Genomic DNA, 24,572 nt, shown 5'->3' on the forward strand with positions numbered 1-24,572 from the left:
GCAGAGCACTTTACACAAGCACTGAGTGAAATAACAAAAGGAGAAATGTTGTAGTCACAGAAAAGCAAAAGGAAACTCACAGCGAACTCATTGTCCGGATCTTTCTCTCCCTTCCGGACCGGCCGTGAATACTGGAATTTCTGGACTTCATTCACAGTGTAAAAGCTGAAAAAATTAAAAGTGAATGATTCATTCCCAGAACATTTGGTGGTTTCGAGAGGGTTGCATTAGGTCAAGAGGCTGGAGATACATGTGCATGCTTCTAAAAGCGGCCTTGATGATGAACAACAATACTGTGCCATCAAGGACGTGCTTGAAAAGAGGAAATCTAAACACTTGAAAAGTGTTTGTGAATGAATCTTTTACCTGAGATTACTACTGAGACTCATCAGCATGCTGACCATTCTCCGATATTTTGGGCTTATTTGATCACAAAAAGTACAAAATGCAAATTTCCCCCCCAAAAACTTGACAGCTTTTCAGATTTTCTGCATTTCAAGACTGACTATAACACGACTACACAGCTTTATAGTGCTGTCTGTGAAAGAGCATATCATTGACTGGACAAACTTACTGAACCAATACGCCTGTCATGGAATTAAATGCTGTTTTTAATCTGAACAAGACGCTGAGTGAGAGATGAACGAGTGTAAATGACTGATGACTATACACAATTAACATGACATCGGTCTGATGGCAATGCGCTGCTTTTGTGCGCACTGAACAAAATGGATAAGTAGCTTTCCCAGCAGTGGAAGTGAAACTCATAATTAATTTATTTTTGGCAATTTGACTAAATGAAGGAAAATAGATCTGCTTTGTTGTCAGTTCTGGAGAAAATGCTTAAAATTATTCTCTTTTGAGTCTCTAAGTAGACCTGCAGACATTTGAAATATAATAAAGGGTAATAAGGCTAATATCAGTGGTGCTTCTGTTGAGAAAATGATTCAGTGGAGCAGCTTACACACTACTGTAACAACTGCATAACAACAATACTTAAAGTCATGTACTTTTTAACTGCTACATAAAGAGTCACTGAACGAACCAATGAATGGATCTTTAAAGGATAGTTGACTCGAGAATGAAAATTCAGTTAACATTTACTCCTCATGTCATTCTTCTGTAGATCATAAAAGGAGATATTTTCAGTGTGTTTTTAACCATACAATTGGAGGCAAAACTGGTTGGTTAACAACTTTCTAAAAAAAAGTGGAAGGTAAATTAATTGGTTGCTTTACATATCAGTCATTTAGTCTCTTTCTGTTGATTCTTGGTCAGAACAAGCTGCAATGGATCAGACCTATTGCTTTTTAGTCAAAGATTTGGCTACGTGAGTAAGGTTTCCTAATTACACCACTGACATTAACAAAACAACCACAAACTCGTCAACAGTGCAGCCAAACCCATTCAGACTAGCGTGCCGATGAGTACAGGTGTCCTCTTTCTCTGTGCCATTATGCCTGAATGATAAAATATCTGTTTTGCAATTAAATGAAAAAGAAAGAGAGGGAATAAGGTGAGAATTTAGACCATTTGAACTTCCCAGTTCACCAATCCACATATATTCCAGGCGCGGTCAGACTTGTGCAACGCACCTTAAATGAGCATGACGGTGCTAACATGCTTAGAGTCATGCCTCTGGACTGGGTTATCAACAGATTTAAATCGGATTTAAAAAGACACACATAACCAATTACAATATTTACAAATGTATTAGCTGCAGGGGAGAGAGATCCAGCCTGGGGCATGAGAGGAGAAACGCAAAAATTAACCTAAACTGTGTCAGGCCAGCGTTCAATCACTGAAGGTGTCCACCCCTTAAACTCCTCTACATGTTCACGCTCCAGTGAGCTCATAGAAATCACATCCTGTCATGTGACCTTTGGCTCTGATGCTTATTTACTCAGAATTGTGGGTAAATAGTGAGTTTTAATTGCTTTTCATGCTCCCTGGTGGCTCTGATTGGCTGCGGTAAGCCACCTCTGACGCTTTATCAAGATCAGTGATAACGCCGCTGTTTACCCCGTAACACAGAATTTAGCCTGAAACAGAATTATGCTTCTGCTGCAGGTGTGTGTGCGTGTGATTTATTAAAGCACAGAGGAGTGTAGTAAGGTCAAACATTGTTTGCTCACTGCACATTTGCATTTTAATCAGCGGGGTGAGTCGCTCTAAAGTACACAAACCCCAGAGATCTGCCTGCCGGTTTACTGACCCATCACGCACACACACAGATGCGCACACACACAGACGCGCACACACGCGCACGCGCACGCACACACACATGCACACGCACACACACACAGGTCAGCAGACAGATGGAAAATAATGTGAGACAAATAGAACAAATAATCTTACAACAGACATAGATAGAATGACAGACAGAATGGCAGACAAACAGAAGAGACAGAACATTGACAAAACAATAGAAAGATCGATAGACAGATAATTAGAACAACAGATAAACCAACAGACAAGTAACCAGACAGAACAAAAACAGACAGATATAGAATGACTGATAAATAGAGAGAGAGAGACAGAAAGACAGACAGTCAGAGAGATAGAATGTCAGACAGTTAGACAGACAGAGTCTCTCACCTGATGATCTGCTCTGATACGGGTTTGTTCTGGAACTTTGGTGGCAGCTCTAGGATGGGCTTCACTGTGAAACACTGAATGTCTGTTGGAACCAAACTAAGAAACAATAACAGAGACAATTTGTAGATATGAAGTCAAACTAAACACAGATTTCTGTTGTTGTTGTCAGCATGTGCTGTGAGTGCGGCTGGAGGATACACTGTCCAGAGGAGCTCCTGATGTCCTCGCTGGGAGGGGTCGTGGTCTTCATCTTCTCAGCGTTGGGGAACTGAGTGAGCAGTCTGGCCTCAAAGTCCTCCCGTCGCTCATACTCCTTCCCTCGATAGATGAACATCTTATTCTGAAAAACACCCGCAACAGACATTATCATCTTGAGATCAAACATTCCTTTTCTGATTTATTTTTACAACTTTTCTGCATTCACCATCCTAATGAATATTATTAGCATGGTATGAATTTCAAAGCATCTCATTTTCTAAAAAAAAGCACAATTTAATTAACACATGAGATTGAATAAATACACAGAAATATAACAAAAAGTAATAATTGAATACACAAAGGCCACAGATAGGTACTAACACATCCAGATATGATTCACAGCAGCAGTGTTTACATGGAAAAACAGCACAAAAAAAGCATTTTAATACGTTTTCTGGAGCATCAACTTAACATTAAACAATAAAGAAAAAATATCATTATTTTAATGCATTAAACAGCCAACAGAACTATTATCAAAACTGGTGGTTCTCAGGGTCACATACATTTTAGTTTTAGCAGTGCCAAATAACAAAATGCAACTAACCATGTGATCATGCATAGTTGAGATAAATAGACTTATGAAATATCTAAAAGAGTGGACAAAATGCTTCACATAACTTTTGCTGCCAATATCAAAGGCTGTGTATCCAATCAAACTCCACAGTGTTTTAAAAAGGCAAAATTGCGATATATAAACTCAGAGTTGCAAACTTGCAATTCAGATTTTTTTCTTATAATTGTGAGTTTATATCTATGTAATGCAAATATTAATACAGTAATAAACACTTGGTAGCATGTTGGGATTCCTTAAAGAAAACCAGCTGAGAACCACCAATCTAGATCATTCAATTATCATCATCATCTATGAATCCAGGGATTTTATGAAAACAGTAAAATGACACAGAAAAACGCATCTCATCTTCAGAGAAGCTCATTCTGTATTTCTTAGAGTTTTAACGTTGAATTTTAAATAGCCACCGTGGCTGTAATTCACAGGCGTTTGGCAGTCTGGAAACGCTCAATTATTGCACATTCCCATAAAGACACCGTCAATCATCAGCGCCCACCTACAACACCGTCAATATGTTTCCACTCGCAGCGTCTGTGCGAACAACTACACTCAGACCGCTGTGTGCACACAAACACCCACACACACGCTGAGAAATATCACAGCGAGAGGGAGAGCGACGGAACGGGATACTAAATTGTCAATATGTGTGGAATTGAAGTGTTTATTGTAGAACAATGCATGCTCACATTTAATATTTCACAATAGTAGAAAGCAGCGTGCTAGTATTCGATCTGAAAACAGGCTGAGAGATGCACTGGTGCGCACACATGCACACACGCACACACACACACACTCCCTGCCTGCACGAACATATTTCAGCTGCTCAATTAGTGAAATGTGAACCGGAGGTGAAATATGCCCTGGGCTGTTTTCAAATCTGCTTTGAGCGATAAGGTGACAAATTGGACTGTGCTCTCGACGGGCGTTTTCACACCGCTGGTGATTCCAAGCACGGCGGAATAAACCGTCTGTGTTCGCACGACTCCGCGCGCATACAAAAGTGCCACTTTAAGGAGAGAGAGGAGATTGCAAGACGTTTTGAGTTTTAAAAGGCAAAGCTTCTCTCCACGGAGCAACATGTCAACACTAGCAGGAGGCGACTGGCCTTTAGATGCTGATTTATTTTTTTGTTCCCAGGATGGTTGGTGGGAGACACGTGACTGCAGGCCGCTGGAAGAGAATTAACAGAATTACAAATATATCTGAGGCGATTCAGTGCCACAACCAGAGGCTTAAACACATGCATGATCTGTGGAAGGTGAATGATTCTGTTTCATCATAAACGACAGATTCTGGCAGGGAAATATATAGAAAAAAAAAACAGAGAATGCAAACACTTGAGTCCACAGAATATTAATATCGCCCTGCCTTTTTTCTGTCTGACCTTCATACTTGATCAACGTTGCATTTTTACTGCATATAAGCTTTGATAGCACTTCATTTGCTTTACCAAATCATTGTATTGGTTTCACATATGAGAGAATTTAGATGAGTGTTTGTCAAGACCACATTTGAAAAGCCATGCGAAAAACCTTAGAAACATCGGATTTGAGCTGCAAAGTGGAAGTGAAATAGATTTGGTAATAAAAGTAAAAAAAAAAAACAATTATAAGAATTTAACTGAATATTATTAACTGAATTGAATACAAATAAATTCAGGAATTTAATAAGTATTTAGTAAATATTGAGTTGGTTTTTGGTTATTTAAAAAAATGTTATATCAACCTTAAAACATGAGCAAAGTGGAACTGACAAAGATTTGGTAGTAAAACAAATAAATAATTAAAATGAATAATAGAATTGAATTGAATAGAATACAAATAATTACATTAATTTAATAAATATCGACATGGTTTTTGGTCATTTTATAAACATTAAAAACATTGGATTTGAGTGGCAAAGTGGAACTGAAAGAGATTTGGTAATAAAATAAGCTAAAAATAAAATAATAATAATTGCAAAATAATACTAATTAATAATTGAACTGAAGAATATAATTGAATTAAATACAAATAAATTACTTAATTCAACAAATAATATTTAATAAATATTGAGATGGTTTTTGGTTATTTTATATATTTTTTAACAGCCTTGAAAACATTGGCTTTGAGCGGGCAAAGTGGAACTGAAATGGAAACTGGGAAGAAGCTAATAATTATACTAATGCTATCACTAATACGAATACAAATACTAACAATAGAACTGAAATGTAGAATTCATGATTATATTTTGAGACTGAAAGTCTGGGACAAAAAGGTGAAAAAGAATCAATACACAAAAGGTGAAAAGTATAATGATGAAGGCATGGTAAAAATCGACCGACATACAGTGGGTACGGAAAGTATTCAGACCCCCTTAGGGGGTCTGAATACTTTCCGTACCCACTGTATATCAAAAGGAAAATAAATCTGTTAGTTTGAATAAAAATCAACCCCTGGAACATGAAAATGGCTGTATTTGAATGAAGGTTTCTGCAGTACTGAGGACAGCTGTTGATGAGTTTGGAGAGGCCACACAAAGACACCAGTAATTGATTTCCAGGCCTTTGGAAACATATCAGACGAATTCACAATGCAATGCATTTACACAAAGAAACAGATCTCCACGGTGATGGTGAAATATGAAAAGATTCACAATAATAAGAGAAATTCTCACCCGCAGGAACGAGGGGAAGCCCAGCCCATAATAACCTACAGCGAAGTAGTCCGGCTTTGGTCTGATCACTTTCACGATGTTCTCATAAAACTGAGCCTGCTTCCTCTGAGAGACACAGAGACAATCAGATCATCAGTGCTCAGTTACAAAAATACAATTCCTGTACAACAGCTGTTGCCATGGTGATCCATGGTGTTATGGATGGTTGCCAGGGCGTTGCTAGGTTCCTTAAGAGTTGTTGGGTTGTTTATTAATAATAGTTTAATAAAAAGTAATTATATTTCACAAAAGCACTGATGATTAGCTCAACTAATTGTATTTATTACTATATATGCAAATATTATTTATATTACATAAAAAATAAATAAAATTAATTTATATGTACTGTATAATATACATAGTTTTAAATAAAATACATTCACATTTTTGAAAAACGCCAAACAGGTTATAAAAACAGGTCGAGATCAACATGTGAAGGGATCCAATAAAAGTTGGTCACAAACTTTCGTTCAGGACTGTGCAAAAGGTGCCAACAGTTGATTTCAAATAAAATCAGACCACAATTCGTTGTTTGTCTGAATGGATCGATTTGTTGACAATTAGACGAAATCGAACTAATGAACAAAATGCAGAAACTCATTAAAACCCTCTGACCATTTATATTAGGCCAATTTAGGTACTTTGGTGAACTTTAACAGTCTGAATGACCCATTAATTGTTTGTTTCATTGTAAAACCTTGAGAGAGAAAGTTTGTACGTACCAGTAAAGCGCTCAGCTGCTCAAAGTCAAACATCTCGTTCTCGTACTGTTCGGCTAACTCCTTCCCCAGGATAATGGCCTCCTCCCACATCTGAACACAGAGCACCAGAACACACATCAAACGTCATCCTTGGAGCTCATTATGTCAAAACACAGTGGTGTGATATCCTTCTAACCATCTGTGAACAATGCGCTGTGAGTTGACTGTCAAACAAAAAGTGCTTTCTGAGATTTATGCTGAAACGGATACAAAGATTACGCAGCTGCACCATGCTGATCGCGTTAAATATTTAAGAGATCATTAAAGGAACGTTCTGGGATAGGACTTTTAGATTCCTCTGTAAAAACAAACAGAAAAATTGCATGCCATGCACTGTAATGCACGTCCATTGGAAGTCAATGGGGCTAAACTGAAGGCTGTAAAGGCATTGTTTTGTACAAAAAAAGTGAAATATTAAATCAGGCTTCATGCAAGTTTTATGAAGGTGAATTTTAGACTTTTTAAGACCAATTAAAGACTATTTAAGGTTAAATGAAAGGGAATGCAATATGTCAATGTGTTCTCTTAATGTAGACATCTAAGGAGAACACAATGAGTCACAACTTCCAACCGATCTCAGTTACTTTTCAATTAATTGTATACTTCAATAAATAGCTTAAATAGAACATGGAAATAACTTTTACTGTGCATTGTGTCTTACACTGTACAATTTTGTCTTGTTTTTCAGTGCAAATGTCTACAAACCATTAAATCAAGGTAGATGCAAAAATGACATTAGAAGTTGTTTTCTGAGATATTAATCAAAATGAAGTAAATTATAATTAAAAAAGTACAAATCTCTGCCAATGAGCTCAGAAAAAAATCTGCTTAATTCAAAAGGAAAACATGTTTTCATACCTCACTGACAGATATTTGTTCTAGGTATTAAGAATAAACATTTTGTGCAATTTCTCAAAAAACAAGACTTCATATCTTCATTTTACATCTCAAGTGAATATATCTTGAGATGAAGAGATGCTTTTATCCAAAGCGACTTACAGTGCATTCAGGCTATACATTTTTATCAGTATGTGATATATAATATATATATATATATATATATATATATATATAAATGTGTCACTGATTTTTATTTTCTTTGGGTGGAGCAGGTGGCCTTAAGTGAGTCAATATCCATGACCTCATCTAAACAGTTATACGGATATTCCTCGACTCTGACAATCTCATATCAAACTTATAACTTCAAATGCCAAGTGTAAATAAACCCCCCAACTAGCATCACACTTCTGCTGCACAGGATTTGATATATAACTAATTCTTCAAATGAAACTCTGAGTGCATCCTGGCGGCACCGAGAGAGAGAGACTGTGATTATATATCAATAGCTGCAGTGCATTATTATTGAGAAAGCTGCCAGTAATAGTATCTGCAGTCTGTAGGACATGACGTGGATTAGTTATTCAGACCGGAGGAAGAATAAAGTAAGTACGGCGCATAAAGTGAAACTTGCACTGTAATATTGGACCCCATGTTCAGCATGAAAATTACTTTCCTCAATTTTCCTGTCAAGACTGCAGAGCACTAAAGGAATAGTTCACCTCAGAATGAAAACCGTGTCATTATCGACACATCCTCACGATGTCTCTAACCGTACGCTGTTGTGGAAAACCAGAGGTGAACATTTTGAAGCATCTCTTTCCATACAAAAGGCTTTCAAAAACACCAAATAAGACTACAAAACTACAGTATAAGCCTAGTCCACATGACTTCATGTGCTTGAATTCCCAGTCATCTGAAGCCTGTGATAAACAGACTCAAATTTACATTAAGTTATGCACTGATAATATTCCATTCCTGCAAAAAATTCCGAGTCCATCTTTGAATCCAGAATTAAAATGTGGTTACTACAAACATAAGAACCATTGTCTTTTTTGCATCAATTACAATCACTGACTGTGTTTACATGCACAAAATAGTCTGATATTAACCAAATTGTGGTCATGCTATATTATAGTTACTATAGTAAAAATAACCTTGTTTTCCCTTTGGATTAAGATTATTTTTCTTGTTCAGATATTTTGAGACAATTTTGACTTTTTTTTTCAGAAAACAGGACTTGATATCTTAAGTAATTTTGCTTCTCAAGTAAATGTATCTTGATTCAAGAATGTTTATATATTTATTTTGGAAATAAAGGCACAATTACAGAGAAACATTTTTTTTTTGGCAGTGTATTAATGTTTTGAATCAGTTTTAATTGTAATATTGACTTTTTCATTTTAATTTTAGTAATTTTGTCATTCTAGTAGTTTTTGTTTATATATATACAATATAATTTTCAATATATATATATTTAATTTTCTCTCTCTCTCTCTCTCTATATATATATATACATATATATATACATATACAGGTGCATCTCAATAAATTAGAATGTCGTGGAAAAGATCGCAGCTGCTGGCGATATTAATTTTGTTGTGCTGAAAATCTGAAAGGTTTTGGCTGTATTTCCGTGCCGGCGTCGAGAGCCCATCTGATAACGCTGATTTATGTGGCCACACTGTAATATTCATTACAGATGCTGCCTGATCCTGTAAACAAGTGATTATAGGGAGAAACTGTGCAGATTAAGAACTCTTGTTTTTTTTGCTGACCGCTCAGTTCAAAGCCTCTGTGGAATAAAAACACACACACAGGAAAACGAGCGATCTGATTGGCTGGAGCGGGTCAGCTGACTGTCCTGCGGGCCTCTGCTATTGGCTGTCACACTGAGCTACTGTATTGTGTTAAAGGCTCTGTCAGGACTGATTCACTGTAGTGTGAACGTAATTGACATTTCATGGAGCTTTGTGCAACAGTGGAGGTCAAGCACCTCAGGAAAGTGCATCATCGGTGTGAGGAGGAACGGAAAAACCAAGCCAGGTGGCGTTCTTCATCATGTGCGTTTCTGGAGCCTTTAACCAGTAGGTTGTTGGACTAGTTGTTCAGCACTCTGACTGTTTCTCATTGTGAGATGTCAGCGCTGGTCTCTCTGCAGTTACTGTCATCATCATCATCAACAGAGTAGGGGAACTATGATGTCAGAATCCGGAAGTATAATCCGCCACGGGTTCCTTCAAAATTTTCCAATTAACGAGTAAAATAAAGCCTGTGGTAAACATAACTTGAGGATACTTTTACGTTTTGTTCTACAATGTAAATTACACGCATCCATACACAAAACACAATTTTTGAAGCAGTTATATTCATTTTTGAAAAGGTATGTTTTTAATAAGTAACTAGATAAGAACGTTTGGGCTGTGAGTGTGCGCAGTTTACATTGTAGAACAAAATGTAAAAGTATTGTCCCGTTATTTGTCTGAATGCATGTTTAAAGACTTACAAAATGTATTTTGAATATAGGCACCCATAGAACGGCTGATTTCACCAACGTCCAAATGAGCAGATAATCAGCTGCAAAGGTTCAGGTCTTGGTGCGGTCTCTGAACAGGACTGAGAGGTGCGTTTGTGTTTGTAAATGCATGAATAGTGTGTGAAACACAAGGTGTGTGTAAGTATGTGCATGTGGGAGCCTCGCTCTTGTATGCAGGAGCAAACAGAACGACGGTAGCTATTTATGAAAAGAAGCTGTGTGGGTTCGAGAGAGCGTGGTGTTCCCTCGCTCACTGTGACAGCCTACAACCGATGACAATCCGAGATTCACTACAGAACACACGCTGAGCCCAAACGCAGATGTGATTAAACAGCAAGCCAATATACATATTAATCCATTTGCTCAACTAACAGTTAATGCCAATTATCAATACTTAACTCCCAAGATTGACTAGAATAAATTTGCATTTCCTAAAGGACACAGTAGTGCTTGCAAAGCAGCCTCATAATATAATGTTAATGCTTTGGGTAAGGTTAGGTTCTCGGTCATGCAAATGTGCTAATTAAATGGCACATCAGAGCTTTGCATTTGTCATGAAACGCATGTGCTGTGCATAGAAATGCAACTTTAAAGGTGACTATATGCTTAAAAGAATAGTTCACTCTAAAATGAAAATTTGCTTAATTTACTCACACTCAGGCCATCTAAAATGCAGAGTTTGTTTCTTCATCAGAACAGATTTGAAGAAATGTAGCATTCCGTCACTTGCTCATCAATGGCTCCTCTGCAGTGAATGGGTGCCGTCAGAATGAGAGTCCAAACAGCTGATAAAAACATCACAATAATCCACACCACTCCAGTCCATCAGTTAACATCTTGTGAAGAGAAAAACTGTGTGTTTGTAAGAAACAAATCCATCATTAAGAGATTTTTAACATCAAAATACGAGTCCTCTATTCATAATATTGTTTTCTTCGGTGCAAAAGTCATCTCGTCTGAATCAGGAGAGAAATCTGCACAGATCAAACACCGTTTACAAGCAAAAACAGTCCAAAACAGCTCTAAAATAAGTGGCTGGATTTTGATGTGAGAGACAACATTAGATGGACTTTTTCACTTGAGGAAGCATTATTATGGATTTTAGCTGGAAGCAATGGCTTAAAGTTAAAAACGTCTTAATGGTTTTGTTTCTTACAAACACACAACTTTTTGCTTCTCCAGATGTTAACTGATGGACTGGAGTGGTGTGGATTACTTGTGGATTATTGTGATGTTTTTATCAGCTGTTTGGACTCTCATTCTGACGGCACCCATTCACTGCAGAGGAGCCATTGATGAGCAAGTGATGTAATGCTACATTTCTCCAAATCTGATGAAGAAACAAACTCATCTACATCTTGAATTACCTGAGGGTGAGGACATTTTAAGCAAATTTTGGGTGAACTATACTTTAAACAGATATAAAAAGTAACATTCCTATGCAAATAAATGCAAGAAAATGACTCAGTCGCAATTTATTATGCAAAGCTGACTGTCAGTTAAGTATACAAAAACCAAAAAGGACGCCTGTATGTTAAGTGGATGAATTAATTACAGAAGTTTTAATACTTGGGTATTAAATGTAATACCTTAAGTTTCATAAGTTTTATACTAAATATTGATGAATTTTAATACTTAAAGCCTTGCAAGCACCGCAATCATGTCTTTGGCAAAGTTTAAGTGTCTTTCTACCAGAGATTTGTTCTCAAATCTGCACTTGAGGTGACTTTCTAAAATGTCAGATGAGAGCAGCAAGCACTCGTTCACCTAACCGGGAAAAAAAACACCCTTCTGTAGAACATCAGCACTCAGAAATGGAAATGTGCCTGAATTATTTCTGTCTGAGTTTTCAACAGTGAGATTTCCAATTAAATCATACTGGATACTGTAGATCCTGCCGGTGATCATCATTATCACATGTTCACTGAACCTTCATTTACTGACACGAGTAAGAATAAATGTAGTGTCTTTACTGGAGACATCCAGATACGTCTACCAAGGTAAAAGGTAAACGTGTGTGGAGTTACCCTGAGGAGTTTAGCGTGCAGCAGTAGGGTGTATCCGGCCTCAGTGTAGTTATCACACTCCTTATGCAGGTCACACAGCTTATACAGGTACCTACACACACACACACACACACACACACACACACACACACACGACATTAACAATCTGAACAATAAAAAAAAAGCTTTAACAACAAACTCACAAAGGCCACCAGCTCAGAGCAGCTACAGTGCTCAGGTTAACTCGACATTCACATAACGTATGACTCCAAACACAGGGAATCGCAGAGAAATTTTTCTTCTCTAAACTTAAGATTCTTAAAGATAAAAATTACAAATGGAATGTTTTCAGAAATCAAATCATGCCATTTTTATATTCTGGTTCGCCAATGCATAGGTTGTGTCCCAAATGATGCATAATGCACTTATTCTGTGCACTGTACTCACTGTACTCAAGTGTATTTAATAAGGTTATTTTGACATCCAACATGGTAGTCTGATAGCCCCTCCCCCAATTACATAATTAAAGTTGTGACAAGTGAGTGCATGATGAAGCGACCAACATTACACACTTCATTATAGTTTTTAATATATTTTTAAATATTTAACAATATTTTTGTTTTTATATTTTCTGTTTTCATTTTAATTTGAGTTATGGTTTTATTAATTTAGTGCAAGCTAAAATAAATGAAGAAAAATGCTAATGAGCAGCATTTACTGTATCTGAAATAGACTTATTTTATATTATAAATATCTTTACCGTCACTTTGGCTCAATTTAATGTGTCCTTGCCAAACAAAAGCATAATTTTCTTTCAAAAAACTTTTGAAAAGATGGTAGGCTTTATCTTTCCTTCCTTCATGAAAAGCTAGTTCATGCATTCATGACCTCTAGACTGGACTATTGTAATGCACTGCTAGGTGGTTGTCCTAAAGGTGACTTGACTTGACTTGACTTCCAAAAGCACGACTTGACCTGCATCTGGAATTCTCACCGGTGAATTTTTTTTTCGTTTTCTTTTCTTTCTTTTTTCCATGATCTTCCACACACACACACACACACACGCACACGCGCACACACATGCACACCATACACACATAAAGCCGCTCACCTGATGTACATCTCTTCTCTCTCTATCTCCTTGTAGAAATTCTGCAAGAGAAACAAGGTCACTTATTCATGCTAAACACATCCTGACCTCAGTTCACAAAGAACTACAAATCGGTATTTGAGAGATAATGGGCTCTAGAAGAATCCATCACCATCCCTGCGACGTCTTCTGTCCTTGTGTACTCATGCTGTTGATTTCTACACCGACCAGTGAGAGGTTTGAGAGTCATGTTTAACACAGCATGTTCAGATTTAAAGTGCACTCTTGTCTACCAAAAAAATGTTCAGTTCGTTTGTAAAACTGGTGATATGCGTGAAAGTACAGCCAATAAAAAAAACAAACCAAGCCTTCGGACGTGGAATTAACAGCACTGTTTCAGTGAGAGATCATTTTTGATATGCAGTACTGTCAGATTCAAGTTCTTCATTGATGCTACGTTTGAACAAAGCCGTAACTTTAATGCTCGTGGGCATGTATAAAGAGTTTGAGCCAATTATAAAGTTACAAAGGAGCTGATGCAATTACTCCAGGCCATCAGGACGCCTACACACTCCAGTTAGAGCGCGCTCCGTCAGGAAATACTGGATGCATTTATGTAAGTGAAGATGCACTGTAAAAACTCAAGGGTTTGCTGCAGAGATGCTCCGTCGAGAAACTAAATGTTCTCCTCACCAGCACGTTAACTGTGCAGCTCATGCGGTTCTCCTTGTTCTCGTCATGCATGATGGTCCTGTAGTCCAAAAGTCTCTCCAACAGACGGACCACCAGAGTTACGAAGGTTTCGCCAGTCTTAGCCAGATACTTGTGCTTCCTGCAGTGCTCCAACAGACTATCACAGACATACATACATTAAAAGTGAAAGTCACACTGCTGTGTCCTGAACTAGAGACATGAAACAGCATATGCAATGCATGTAGAGTCAACACGAAAGCAAATTTGATTTCATGCTCAACTTAAATGTCCCTAAACTCCTTATGAAATAATAACATTTCTAAGCAAAATGCACTTTTTAATGTAAAAGACTTGACGAATTAGGCATTATGTTATTAGTTAATATTTGCGCATGTGCCACTGATTACACTGAAAGGAAGAAAAAATAATTTGAGAAGCAGAGTAAGTTCAGTTCAGTTTCAGTGAAAATAAACATTTATTTCATACAAAATGCACTGAAAAATCTCAATAAGAAGCTCAATAAGACCAAGAACATTTATATGCAAAGAAATTAAATACAATTTAATTTTAAACATTTTATATTTAAGTGATTTTTTAAAGATCATTGAAATGCTTTCATAGTTTTTGTTAATATTTAGATCTTATTTTTAGACTTTGTTTTCACTTTAATTTTACAGTTGTGTGTTTTTGTAATTTTTATTAGTTTTTTTAATATTTCCCTTTAGTTTTTATAAATTTTTATTTATTAGTTTTAGCTTATTTAGTTTTAGTTATTTTAGCACTTAAAGTTAAACTAAACAAAAATTATAAATGTAGCCTTGGCAACTAGCCAAAATATTTTTTTTTTATGTTTTATTTTAGTTAATGCTTATTTTGTTTTAGTTAACGGTAATAACAAATATTTAACGAGATGAAAATTAAATATGGCCAGTTTTTAAAATATATATACACAAATAATAATAAAAAAAAAACTTTAAATATTGAATAAAAATCTTTAATATTAAAAACAAATTAATTAGGGTCAGTTTTGATTTGATTATTGTCTTTTAAAGGCACACATCTCTTCTGCTCTGTTCATGTAGCCTCATGTAGCAATTATAATAACGTGTGTGTGTGTGTGTGATCTGCGCTCACATCTTCTGGAAGAGGATTTTGTACTGTTCGTCTCCTCGGCCGCCTTCCACCTCATGATCCAGCTTGGTGATGATCTCGTTCTCAAACTGCAATTAAACACAGTGGCCGTAAATAACGAGTGTGGCTAATTTTTCATTTCATTAGCGTCGTTCCTCCCAACCCTCCTCTCTCTCCTCCTCCTGTGTTTTCTCGTTCTCTTACGCGGTGTCAGAGAGTAATCAGCCGTTATCAGTCACACCGACTGTGAGCTCAACTTTATCTGCTGATTACCATCACTGCGCTTCATCACACACACACACACAGGCGTCTGAGGGATTTTCTTTCGTAAGTTATGAAGTGAGATGTCTTCAGTATAGATGAACACAATGCAAACTCACACACACACACACACACACACACACACACACACACACACACACAAATTATGATTTCTGTCCTCCTCACATCATCCTCAAATGTCAGATAACTCACAGACTTACTGTAGATGTCATAATTAGCATCGATTTTAATACTTAAAAAATCCCTAACTACATAAAGTTTGATGCAATTGCTGCCTGGTGGACAATACAACTCTGTAAACTTAGACATCATTAATAGTGCTTCACTTCCATGCTTTAGACTGGATTGTATTTGTTATACTGTATCTCAGTACAGTGAAATTAGCAAAAATCGAATGCTCACATGCGTATTTGCACACATGCTCTGTGAAGAGCTCTGCGACTGTCTGTTCATTTGAATAATTAATTTAAGAAGCAATGTTTAATTACTGAGAAACACCTGAAGACCACATGTTCAGTTTAATATGTTAGCATTTTAATATTTAAACATGATTTTAATATTTAAAAAGCACATGTGGTAATAAAGAGTCATGAATTTTTTTGTATTTAAAAGCTTTTAGTATTTACTACTGAAATGTTGGTCTCGTGACATTACTACTTAAAATTACTGTAAATGCACCACCAATCAACCCTGCATCAACTATTGGGGTCATAACATTTTTTTTTTTAAGAAATTAATACTTTTATTCAGCAGTGATGCATAATGTTACAAAAGATTTCTATTTCTAATGTAATATTTCTATTCATTAAAAAAAAATCCAGAAAAAAAAGTATCACAGTTTCCACATAAAACAAAACAAATAAATAAATAAACAAAATTAAGAAGCACAACTGTGTTCAACATTAATAATAAAACTAAATGTTTTTAGCAGCAAATCAGCATGTTAGAATGATTTCTGAAGGATCATGTGACACTGAAGACTGGAATAATGATGCTGAAAATTCAGCTTTGATCACAGCAATAAATTACATTTTAACACACATTCAAATAGAAACCAGTTATTTTAAATCGCAATAATATTTCACAGTTTTTACTGTATTTTTAATCAAATAAATGCAGCTTTTCTGAGCACAAGAGACATAAACATTAAAAAAAAAAACGAACTGACCCCAAACTTTTAAATGGTAGCGTACTTTCCCATGAACTGTACTATTAGTATGCAGTACAAGTATGCAAATTAGGATGTAATGATCACAGAAATCACACAGTTACTGATGTCTGTGAAAACTGACCGTCTGGAAGCAGCGTCTGAAGTGAAACTCGCACTGCATCATGTCAAAGAAGATGGGAATGGTGGCTTTACGCAGCTCGATCTCAGGAACCAGCGTCATCTCCAGAATCGGACCCACCATCTCAGGGATAAACTTGATTTTGTGTGGACCTGCAGGGTGTTGAGAAGAAATTTTCAGGTTAGCATGCCTGAATTCTTCAGTTTATTTGTTTAAGATCTTTTCTGTGTGTTTTATGCCGTACAAACAGGATATGTTTGTGATATTTCTGCCGGCAGGTGCAACAGCACAGGGAATATCAGCTCTCAGCTACTTCCTTGCAGTGCCTATTTGTGTCTAACAGCAACTTTTATGTATTTTTGTGAGCTGTGTACAACTTCTATTTCAGAGGCACGATTTCTACAGCTCTCAAAAGACAGACTTTCATCCGCTCTCCGCTAATCTTCAGGGTTTCGCACAATCACAGCGCTGAATACAGCCAAAGATCTCTGAATCTCTGGTGTAAACCCGCTATCAAACGCTGCCAGCTAACGAACAACCAAAGGCAGCTGAGAAACACGTCTAGCGTGAGGTGGCAAAAATTCCTTCAGAGAGGAACGTGGGAGCCGAAAATACTTTCACAGTGGTTCTTCCTCAACTGTCCTGCCACTAATTAGCACCTTCACTTTCAGAGCATTTCCGTTTGCACGACTCTAAATAACCGCAAGGTGTCTCGGTCGGAAAATAACCCACCTGAACCAATGCTAAAGCTGTAAGCAATACAAATGGGCCAGACATAAGCCTTACAAAAATAAATGATACCTAAGTTAGTGAATATGGCACGTGAAAGCTGGGGAACCTTTTAAAGATGCCGTGGTTTTTCGGGACACACAAGGGTTGAGCCTTTTTCAAGAATCTCATAGAAAAACTACATATTTTAAATGTGCTTTGATTTTATTTATTTAAAAAAAAAAGAAATTAATGCTTTTATTCAGCAAGGATGCATTCAATTGATCAAAAGTGACAGTAAAGTAGGGTTGTGACGGTGAGGAAATTTTCCCTCCGGTAAATCGACGTTTGACAACACCGGTAATACCGGTATCACCGTGGGGGCAGGGGCGTTCCCTCTTTTTCTCACTTTCCTTCACTTTTAAATAGCTTGTAAAAGCAGCGTGCGCATTTTACTTTCACTTTTAAATAATGGCAATTCGGCGTAAAGCAATTGTTCGTTTGAATTTTCCCTATTTTCCTCGCTTTCCTTCGCTTTTAAATAGCTTAAAAGCGCCGTGCACATTTTATGTTCACTTATTAGCGGCAGTTCGACTTCAATTGCTTGAATGCAACAACAAAATACAACGTCAAACTCACTTTAGCCTATATATAAAACATAGAACTTTTATTAACAAAACAAATAAAAATAGACCATGCTAAAGGGCAGGCTATGCCTAATATAAAATAACAAATAACTTTACAATAAGTTTAAATAGGTATACAAAACTGGAAATAGGCTTAGTAAACATGTATAATATATATACAACTAAATAAATAAGAAACGTAGAACGTTTATTAACAAAACGAGTAAGAAAGCTTGGAGGCACGGCATACACCTTGATGTCAAATAAAATAAATAAATGACACAAAGTTTAGATAAAGTAAAAATCCGCAAACAATGTGGAACCAATTAAATAAGAAACAAATAAAAAAAAAAACTTCCAAAATCACCTTAGATAAACGGCAAAAGTCAACAGGCTTTTCAAAATCCAAAATATTGCCAAACAGGCACTTTTGCATTTCGTTTCGAAACTAAATCATCCGCCATCGTCTTTTCTGTCTCACCTCACTCTTCTTGTCAGTCAGCTCGACTCACTCTCCTCACTGGAGAAATTAAATCAGATCTGTGATGCGACTGTCGTTCGGCAAGCTGCATTGAGCAGCCGCGTTCAGTTTTTAATTGTAGTGTCTGTTCTTTTACTGAACTAAATGATTTTTATTAGGCTACTACAAAAAATCAAAACGATGGTGGGGGTAGGTGCCGCGGTGGGCAAGTGACGTAACCGGTGTTGCAGCTTAACACCGGTATCACCATCAGCAGCGTCTATTGTGGCAAGCCTACAGTAAAGACATTTATAATATTACAGAAGATTTCTATTTCAAATAAATGGTGTTCTTTCTGTGTATCAAAAAATCCTGAAACAAACTATCACTGTTTTCAACATTGATAATAATAATAATAATAATAATAATAATAATAATATAAGAACATTTCTTAAGCAGCAATCAGCATTTTAGAATGATTTCTGAAGGATCATGTGACACTGAAGACTGGAGTAACGATGCTGAAAATCCAGCTTTGCATTGCATTAATAAATTATATTTTAAAATATATTCAAATAGAAAACAGTTATTTTAAATAATATTATTTCACAATTTTTCCATTTTTACTGTATTTTTGAACAAATAAATGCAGCCTTGGTGAGCAGAAGAGACTTTCCAAAATATTTAAAAATCTTACCGACCCAAAAGTTTTGAACAGCAGTTTAATTGAGCAAAAAGTTCATTTTGTAAACACAACATGAGCATATATATAACAAACATGGACTAAAAACCACAACACTTTAAATCAGGCTTTCATTGCATCTTTAACCTGTACCCCTACTAACAACACAGCTATTTATTAAACACATAGCTGGACATGAAATAGTGATTTTGAGTTGAAAATCATGTGAGAATGTAGAGTGATTTGTAGTTTATTGAGTTACTATGCAAAACTGTACAAAACTTAGACATTACATTGTATATGAAATTATTCAAAAACAAGCAGATTGTGCTTGATAAAACCATAAAAGTATTCAAGAAAGTTCTGCAATAATAAATAAACCATTTGCTGTGTTAAGAACTTACAGATAGACATACACTTGTGTACTTTACATCTATTTTTGTCTGATTTAATAATTATCTCTTAAAGGTCAGCTCACCCAGGTTGTACCACATGTCTCGGATCTCGAAGCCAATCTGTCGCCTCATGTCTTGATACCTGTAAAAGAGAAATAGGAAGATATTAGAAAAGGCTTTAGAAAGATGACTTCATAAAGTCAGAGAGCTATGAAGCCACAAAACATCTGACAGAACATTTCAATGATTCTCCAGGAATTGAGAAACATTTACAGTTTGCTAGCCTCAGCTTGCAAACCTTCATAATACTGTCCTTACAGGACCGTACGGATGATCTGCGATTCAGAAAGAGGAGTAGAATCAATGTCAAGCGAGTTTAGGAAAACGACAGAAGATGAGGGCGCAGACTCGTCCCGAATCGGTGCTCTCGTTCAAAGAAAGTGTGAAGTAAGCAGCATGATGACAGATCCCTTATGCTTTACCTCCGCGGGCCTGGCATCCATTCATTAGCGCTGTCATCACACGCTGACATTTTGGGATGCCTGTGGCCCTCAGCTGAATTCTGAGCCACCATTGATTGCTTTGTCAATACGCTCTCATCCAGTGGTAATTTATGATGACAAGGACGAGGCGCGTCGGAGCCCAGCTAACACTCAGTAAAGCCTCTCACAACTCCTGTCTTAATTCCTTCAGTCTGACCCTCGTTACTGACGTTTAATCATTTTTGTGACAGAGATGCTGCAGATCAGATGCATGCTAACATGCTAAAGCACATCACGTGACTCACCTTGAGTCTGACCAGGACCTTATTCACCTCTCTGTGATCCGGGTTTTAATTTATTCTAATTCTAATTTAATTCTAATTTAAATGTTTTCAGATTTAAAAAAGAAATTAATACTTGAATTCAGCAAGGAGGATGCATTAAATTTATCAAAAGTGACAGTAATAGCATTCAAAATATTATATTTTAAATAAATGCTGTTTTTTGAACTTTCTATTTATCAAATAATCCTGAAAAAAAAAAGAAATATGAAACAGCATTGTTTGTTAACACTGACAATAATCAGAAATGTTTCTTGAGCAGCAAACCAGCATATTAGAATGATTTCTGAAGTATCACGTGACACTGAAGACTGGAGTAATGATGCTGAAAATTCAGCTTTGATCACAGCAATAAATTACATTTTAACATATATACAAATATAAGCCAGTTATTTAAAACAGTAATAATATTTCACATTACAGTTTTTACTGTATTTTTTGATGAAATAAACAGCTTTGGTGAGCAAAAGACACTTCTTTTAAACATATTTTTAATAATCTTACCAACCCCCAACTTTTGAAGCATATTGTATACCAAGAGCATTATTATTATTATTATTATTATTATCACAGTCAAAATTATTTCCTGTAGTAATGTAGTAACATTATGCTACAAATACTGTTGATTAACTAGCTTAACTTGTACTGAACCCGGTGCATTTCTGTAACAGCCAGTGTTATTTTAGTATCATTGAGATACTATAATAGTTTTTATTAGTATTTTTAATTAGTTTTTATTTGTATATTTTTCATTTTAATTTATGTTAAAGTTTTAATAATTGTTTTGTGTTTTTATTTTTATTTTTTTGAAATATGTTAATATAATATGTATTTCAGTTTTAGATATTTAAGTATGTCAAGTTGAGAAATGTTGCCTCGGCAACTACAGTAGCTGAAATATTTTTTTTTATATTTATTTCAAATAACGGATTTTTAAAATTTATTTATTTATTATTCATTTATTATTCATTTTTACTTTTAGTTTACTATAATAACCCTGGTAATAGCATGCGTCTCAGATGCAGATATTGAATGTTTTTGCTCATACTCTCGGACACTTCATTTCCCCTGCCTGACCTCTCCATTCACTTGCTGACTCCACTGACCTGCTCTCTTAATTACTTCACCTCCTCCTGACTTACTGAAGCCCTCCTCCTCCACCTTCCCCTCTCTCCATGGCTCTGTCTGTTTCCCGCTAAGCACTGCTCTATAATTTGCGTCTGTAGTGTCCGCGGTGACAGAACGAGAGAGACAGACAGACAGCGAGGCTGCGTATCCTCGCACTCATACAGAAGAGGAAGCCGAGTCTATTAACACTCACACTTGTCAGCCCACGGGACGATCAAGATGCTAACAGAACACAGCGACAGATGGAAAATACAGAGGGACACCCGCTCCTTTATTATTAGTGCTGTCTGCTAACACGGCTCTGCTCCTGCTCATACTCGAGACACTGAGCAAAACATACGTCATAACTACAGATCAGACTATTATACGGACTCAAAGGTGGGTTTGTTTAAATTAGGTCAGTGACCACTTAGCAACCACATAAAAACACTCAGAACACCTCAGAGACTGCATAGCAACATCCTGGCAACCACCCGAAATACCAAGCAAGCACTCTTAGAAGAACCTATTGACTATGTAGCAACACCCTACAGCCACTCACCCTCAACCACATAGAAACACCCTAAAATCATTCCAGAACACCCGAGAAACCACATAGCAACACACTACAGCAAAATGAAAAAAAAAAACACTCACATTAACATCCACTTACAGCAGTGTAGGTAAAAGCCCACAACACGCTAGCAACTAGGGCTGTGCAATTAATAGCATGCGATTGTCAAGCGCATCTCGTCAGTAAAGCCGGTTCCGTGATTGGTAGTAAATCTCCATCAACTGCTTTAAGATGGAGCGGCATTTAATACACAGAGCCGTAGTTCACTGACAAGCTAGGCAATATCGCGTTCATAATCGAATGCGATTCAGCTGCGATTATGAACACGATATTGCATAATTGTCAGTGAACTACGGCTCTGTGTAGTAAATGCCGCTCCATCTGAAAGCAGGTGATGGAGATTTAATACTAATCACGGAACCGGCTTTACTGACCAGATGCGCATGACAATCACATGCGACTAATTGCACAGCCCTACTAGCAACTGTGTAGCAACACCCTGAAACCACTCAAAAACAGCAAGAAACCACTCCTAGAAGAACCTATTGACTATGTAGCAGCACCCTACAGCCACTAACCCTAGCAACCACATAGAAACACCCTAAACTAATTTAGAACACCAGAGAAACCACATAGCAACACCCTGGCAACCACCCAAGACACCAAACAAGCACTCCTAGAAGAATCAATCAACCATATGTCAATACCTCAGAGCCACTCACCCTAGCAACCACACAGAAACACCATAAACTCATTTAGAACACTCTAGCAACCACATAGCAACACCCTGACAACCACCCAAAACACCAAACAAGCACTCCTAGAATAATCAATCAACCGTATGTCAATACCTCAGAGCCACTCACTCTAGCAACCACTTAGCAACACCCTAGGAACCACCCAGAACACCTCAGAAACCATATAATAGATTTGGCAAATCCACAGCACTCCAGCATCTGCTGCCGAGTTTCAGAAAGGCACGGCTCACAGGTTCTCCAGTAAATATAGTGTATTTCTGAGAGACTGTAGTGAGCGTGTGAAAGCTTTGGCCTGATGCTCCTCTTCTGTGATGCCAGTGAAGTCTGGACTCTGAGAGACAGAATGAGGAGAAAAAAGCAAGAGAGTGAAGAGTCAGCAGCAGTAGCAGCCTCTCTCAGGTCAGCATGACACCTCCAGCAGAACACAGCGAGAACGAAGGGATGAAAGCTCAGGCTACGGCTCTGAACGAATCAAACCAGCACTCTGAAAGAGGCCCGACAGGGGGCAAACAGCACCGGAGAACAAAGTCAGAACAGTGCAACAGACTGTTATACGACGTCCTCAAGACATCAGCACTTTTTCCTGATGAAAGCCCTCAAAATGCCAACGTTGTGCTGCTTTACTTTTGGGGTTTTGTAGAATTCCAGGACATGAAGTGCAATCAGGTTGAAATGCTGTCTGCAAGTCAACAAATTAAACTCCATTACAGCTGACACAGTGTGTTGAGCTCTGTGCGCTTTTATTTTTGCACAAGTTTGGTATTAAAATTAAACAGTTCACCCAAAAATATCAGCTGCTCATCCTCAAAACATTTTTCCTTTGAAGAAGAGTAGAATATTAGAATATTTAGATTTGACATTTCCATGCCACAAAATATATTTTTCAGTGAACTATTTATTTATTTTTTTTAAGGAATGCAACGTTAATTTCTAGTTGAATTATTTTCATGCTATGGGCTCTTATTAATAAATGACTTATTTTAAAATCTATTCTTCTTAATTAAAAATAAATGCACAATAATGAAAAAAAATGGAGCAAATAAATAAATAGAACAATAAATGGAACAAATACAAATAAATACATAAAAAACAAATATATATGTATAAATAAAAAAGGCTAGCATTTTTCAAGAGATGCCATTTAGGAGTTAACTCTAAAAACTATTTTTAATAAAAAATGCACCATAAATTTCTAGTTGACACCACTAATTGTTATGGTTGATTAAAATTACTGGCAGAATAAATAAATATTAGTTTATAAAATTTAAAATAAAATTAATAATATTATAAAATTTGATGTTGTTTAATTAAAAAATAAATAAACTTTTAATCCATCACTATGCTCTTAGCAAATCGCTCAAACATGCTCTTAAAGGGGTCATATGATGCGATTTCAATTTTTCCTTTCTCTTTGGAGTGTTACAAGCTCTTGGTGCATAAAGAAGATCTGTAAAGTTGCAAAGACTAAAGTCTCAAATCCAAAGAGATATTCTTTATAAAAGTTAAAGAGTCAGCCACGCCTACCTAAAACGGCTCGTTCTAACACACCCCCACATATCTACCTCACTATGTGGGAAGATTTGCATAATGCCGCCCAAATGTTCAAGAAAGAAAAGAAGTCGTAACTTTTATTCTCGCTGTAGTATTGCTGCTGCCGCCGCCGCCATGTCGTGAAGAGCTGTGTGCTTCGTAG

At 36.7% G+C, this 24,572-nt stretch overlaps 1 protein-coding gene across 1 annotated transcript in view; it reads right to left on the minus strand.

The window, feature by feature from the left end:
- Window positions 1–24,572, minus strand: part of LOC107666886 (dedicator of cytokinesis protein 1-like) — a 262,036-nt gene that overhangs the window by 27,315 nt on the left and 210,149 nt on the right. The window contains exons 30-40 of the mRNA XM_016458403.1: window positions 19,701–19,759; window positions 16,750–16,898; window positions 15,179–15,264; window positions 14,045–14,201; window positions 13,373–13,413; window positions 12,181–12,373; window positions 6,844–6,933; window positions 6,083–6,187; window positions 2,797–2,938; window positions 2,599–2,680; window positions 81–165 (exon numbers count right to left, since the gene is read on the minus strand). Of these exons, the coding sequence (XP_016313889.1) occupies window positions 81–165; window positions 2,599–2,680; window positions 2,797–2,938; window positions 6,083–6,187; window positions 6,844–6,933; window positions 12,181–12,373; window positions 13,373–13,413; window positions 14,045–14,201; window positions 15,179–15,264; window positions 16,750–16,898; window positions 19,701–19,759 (1,189 nt within the window). The remainder of the gene's footprint in view (window positions 1–80; window positions 166–2,598; window positions 2,681–2,796; window positions 2,939–6,082; window positions 6,188–6,843; window positions 6,934–12,180; window positions 12,374–13,372; window positions 13,414–14,044; window positions 14,202–15,178; window positions 15,265–16,749; window positions 16,899–19,700; window positions 19,760–24,572) is intronic.

This window comes from Sinocyclocheilus anshuiensis, unplaced genomic scaffold, assembly GCF_001515605.1.
Source record: "Sinocyclocheilus anshuiensis isolate Anshui unplaced genomic scaffold, SAMN03320099.WGS_v1.1 scaffold1500, whole genome shotgun sequence".
In the NCBI taxonomy this organism is placed as follows: Eukaryota; Metazoa; Chordata; class Actinopteri; order Cypriniformes; family Cyprinidae; genus Sinocyclocheilus; species Sinocyclocheilus anshuiensis.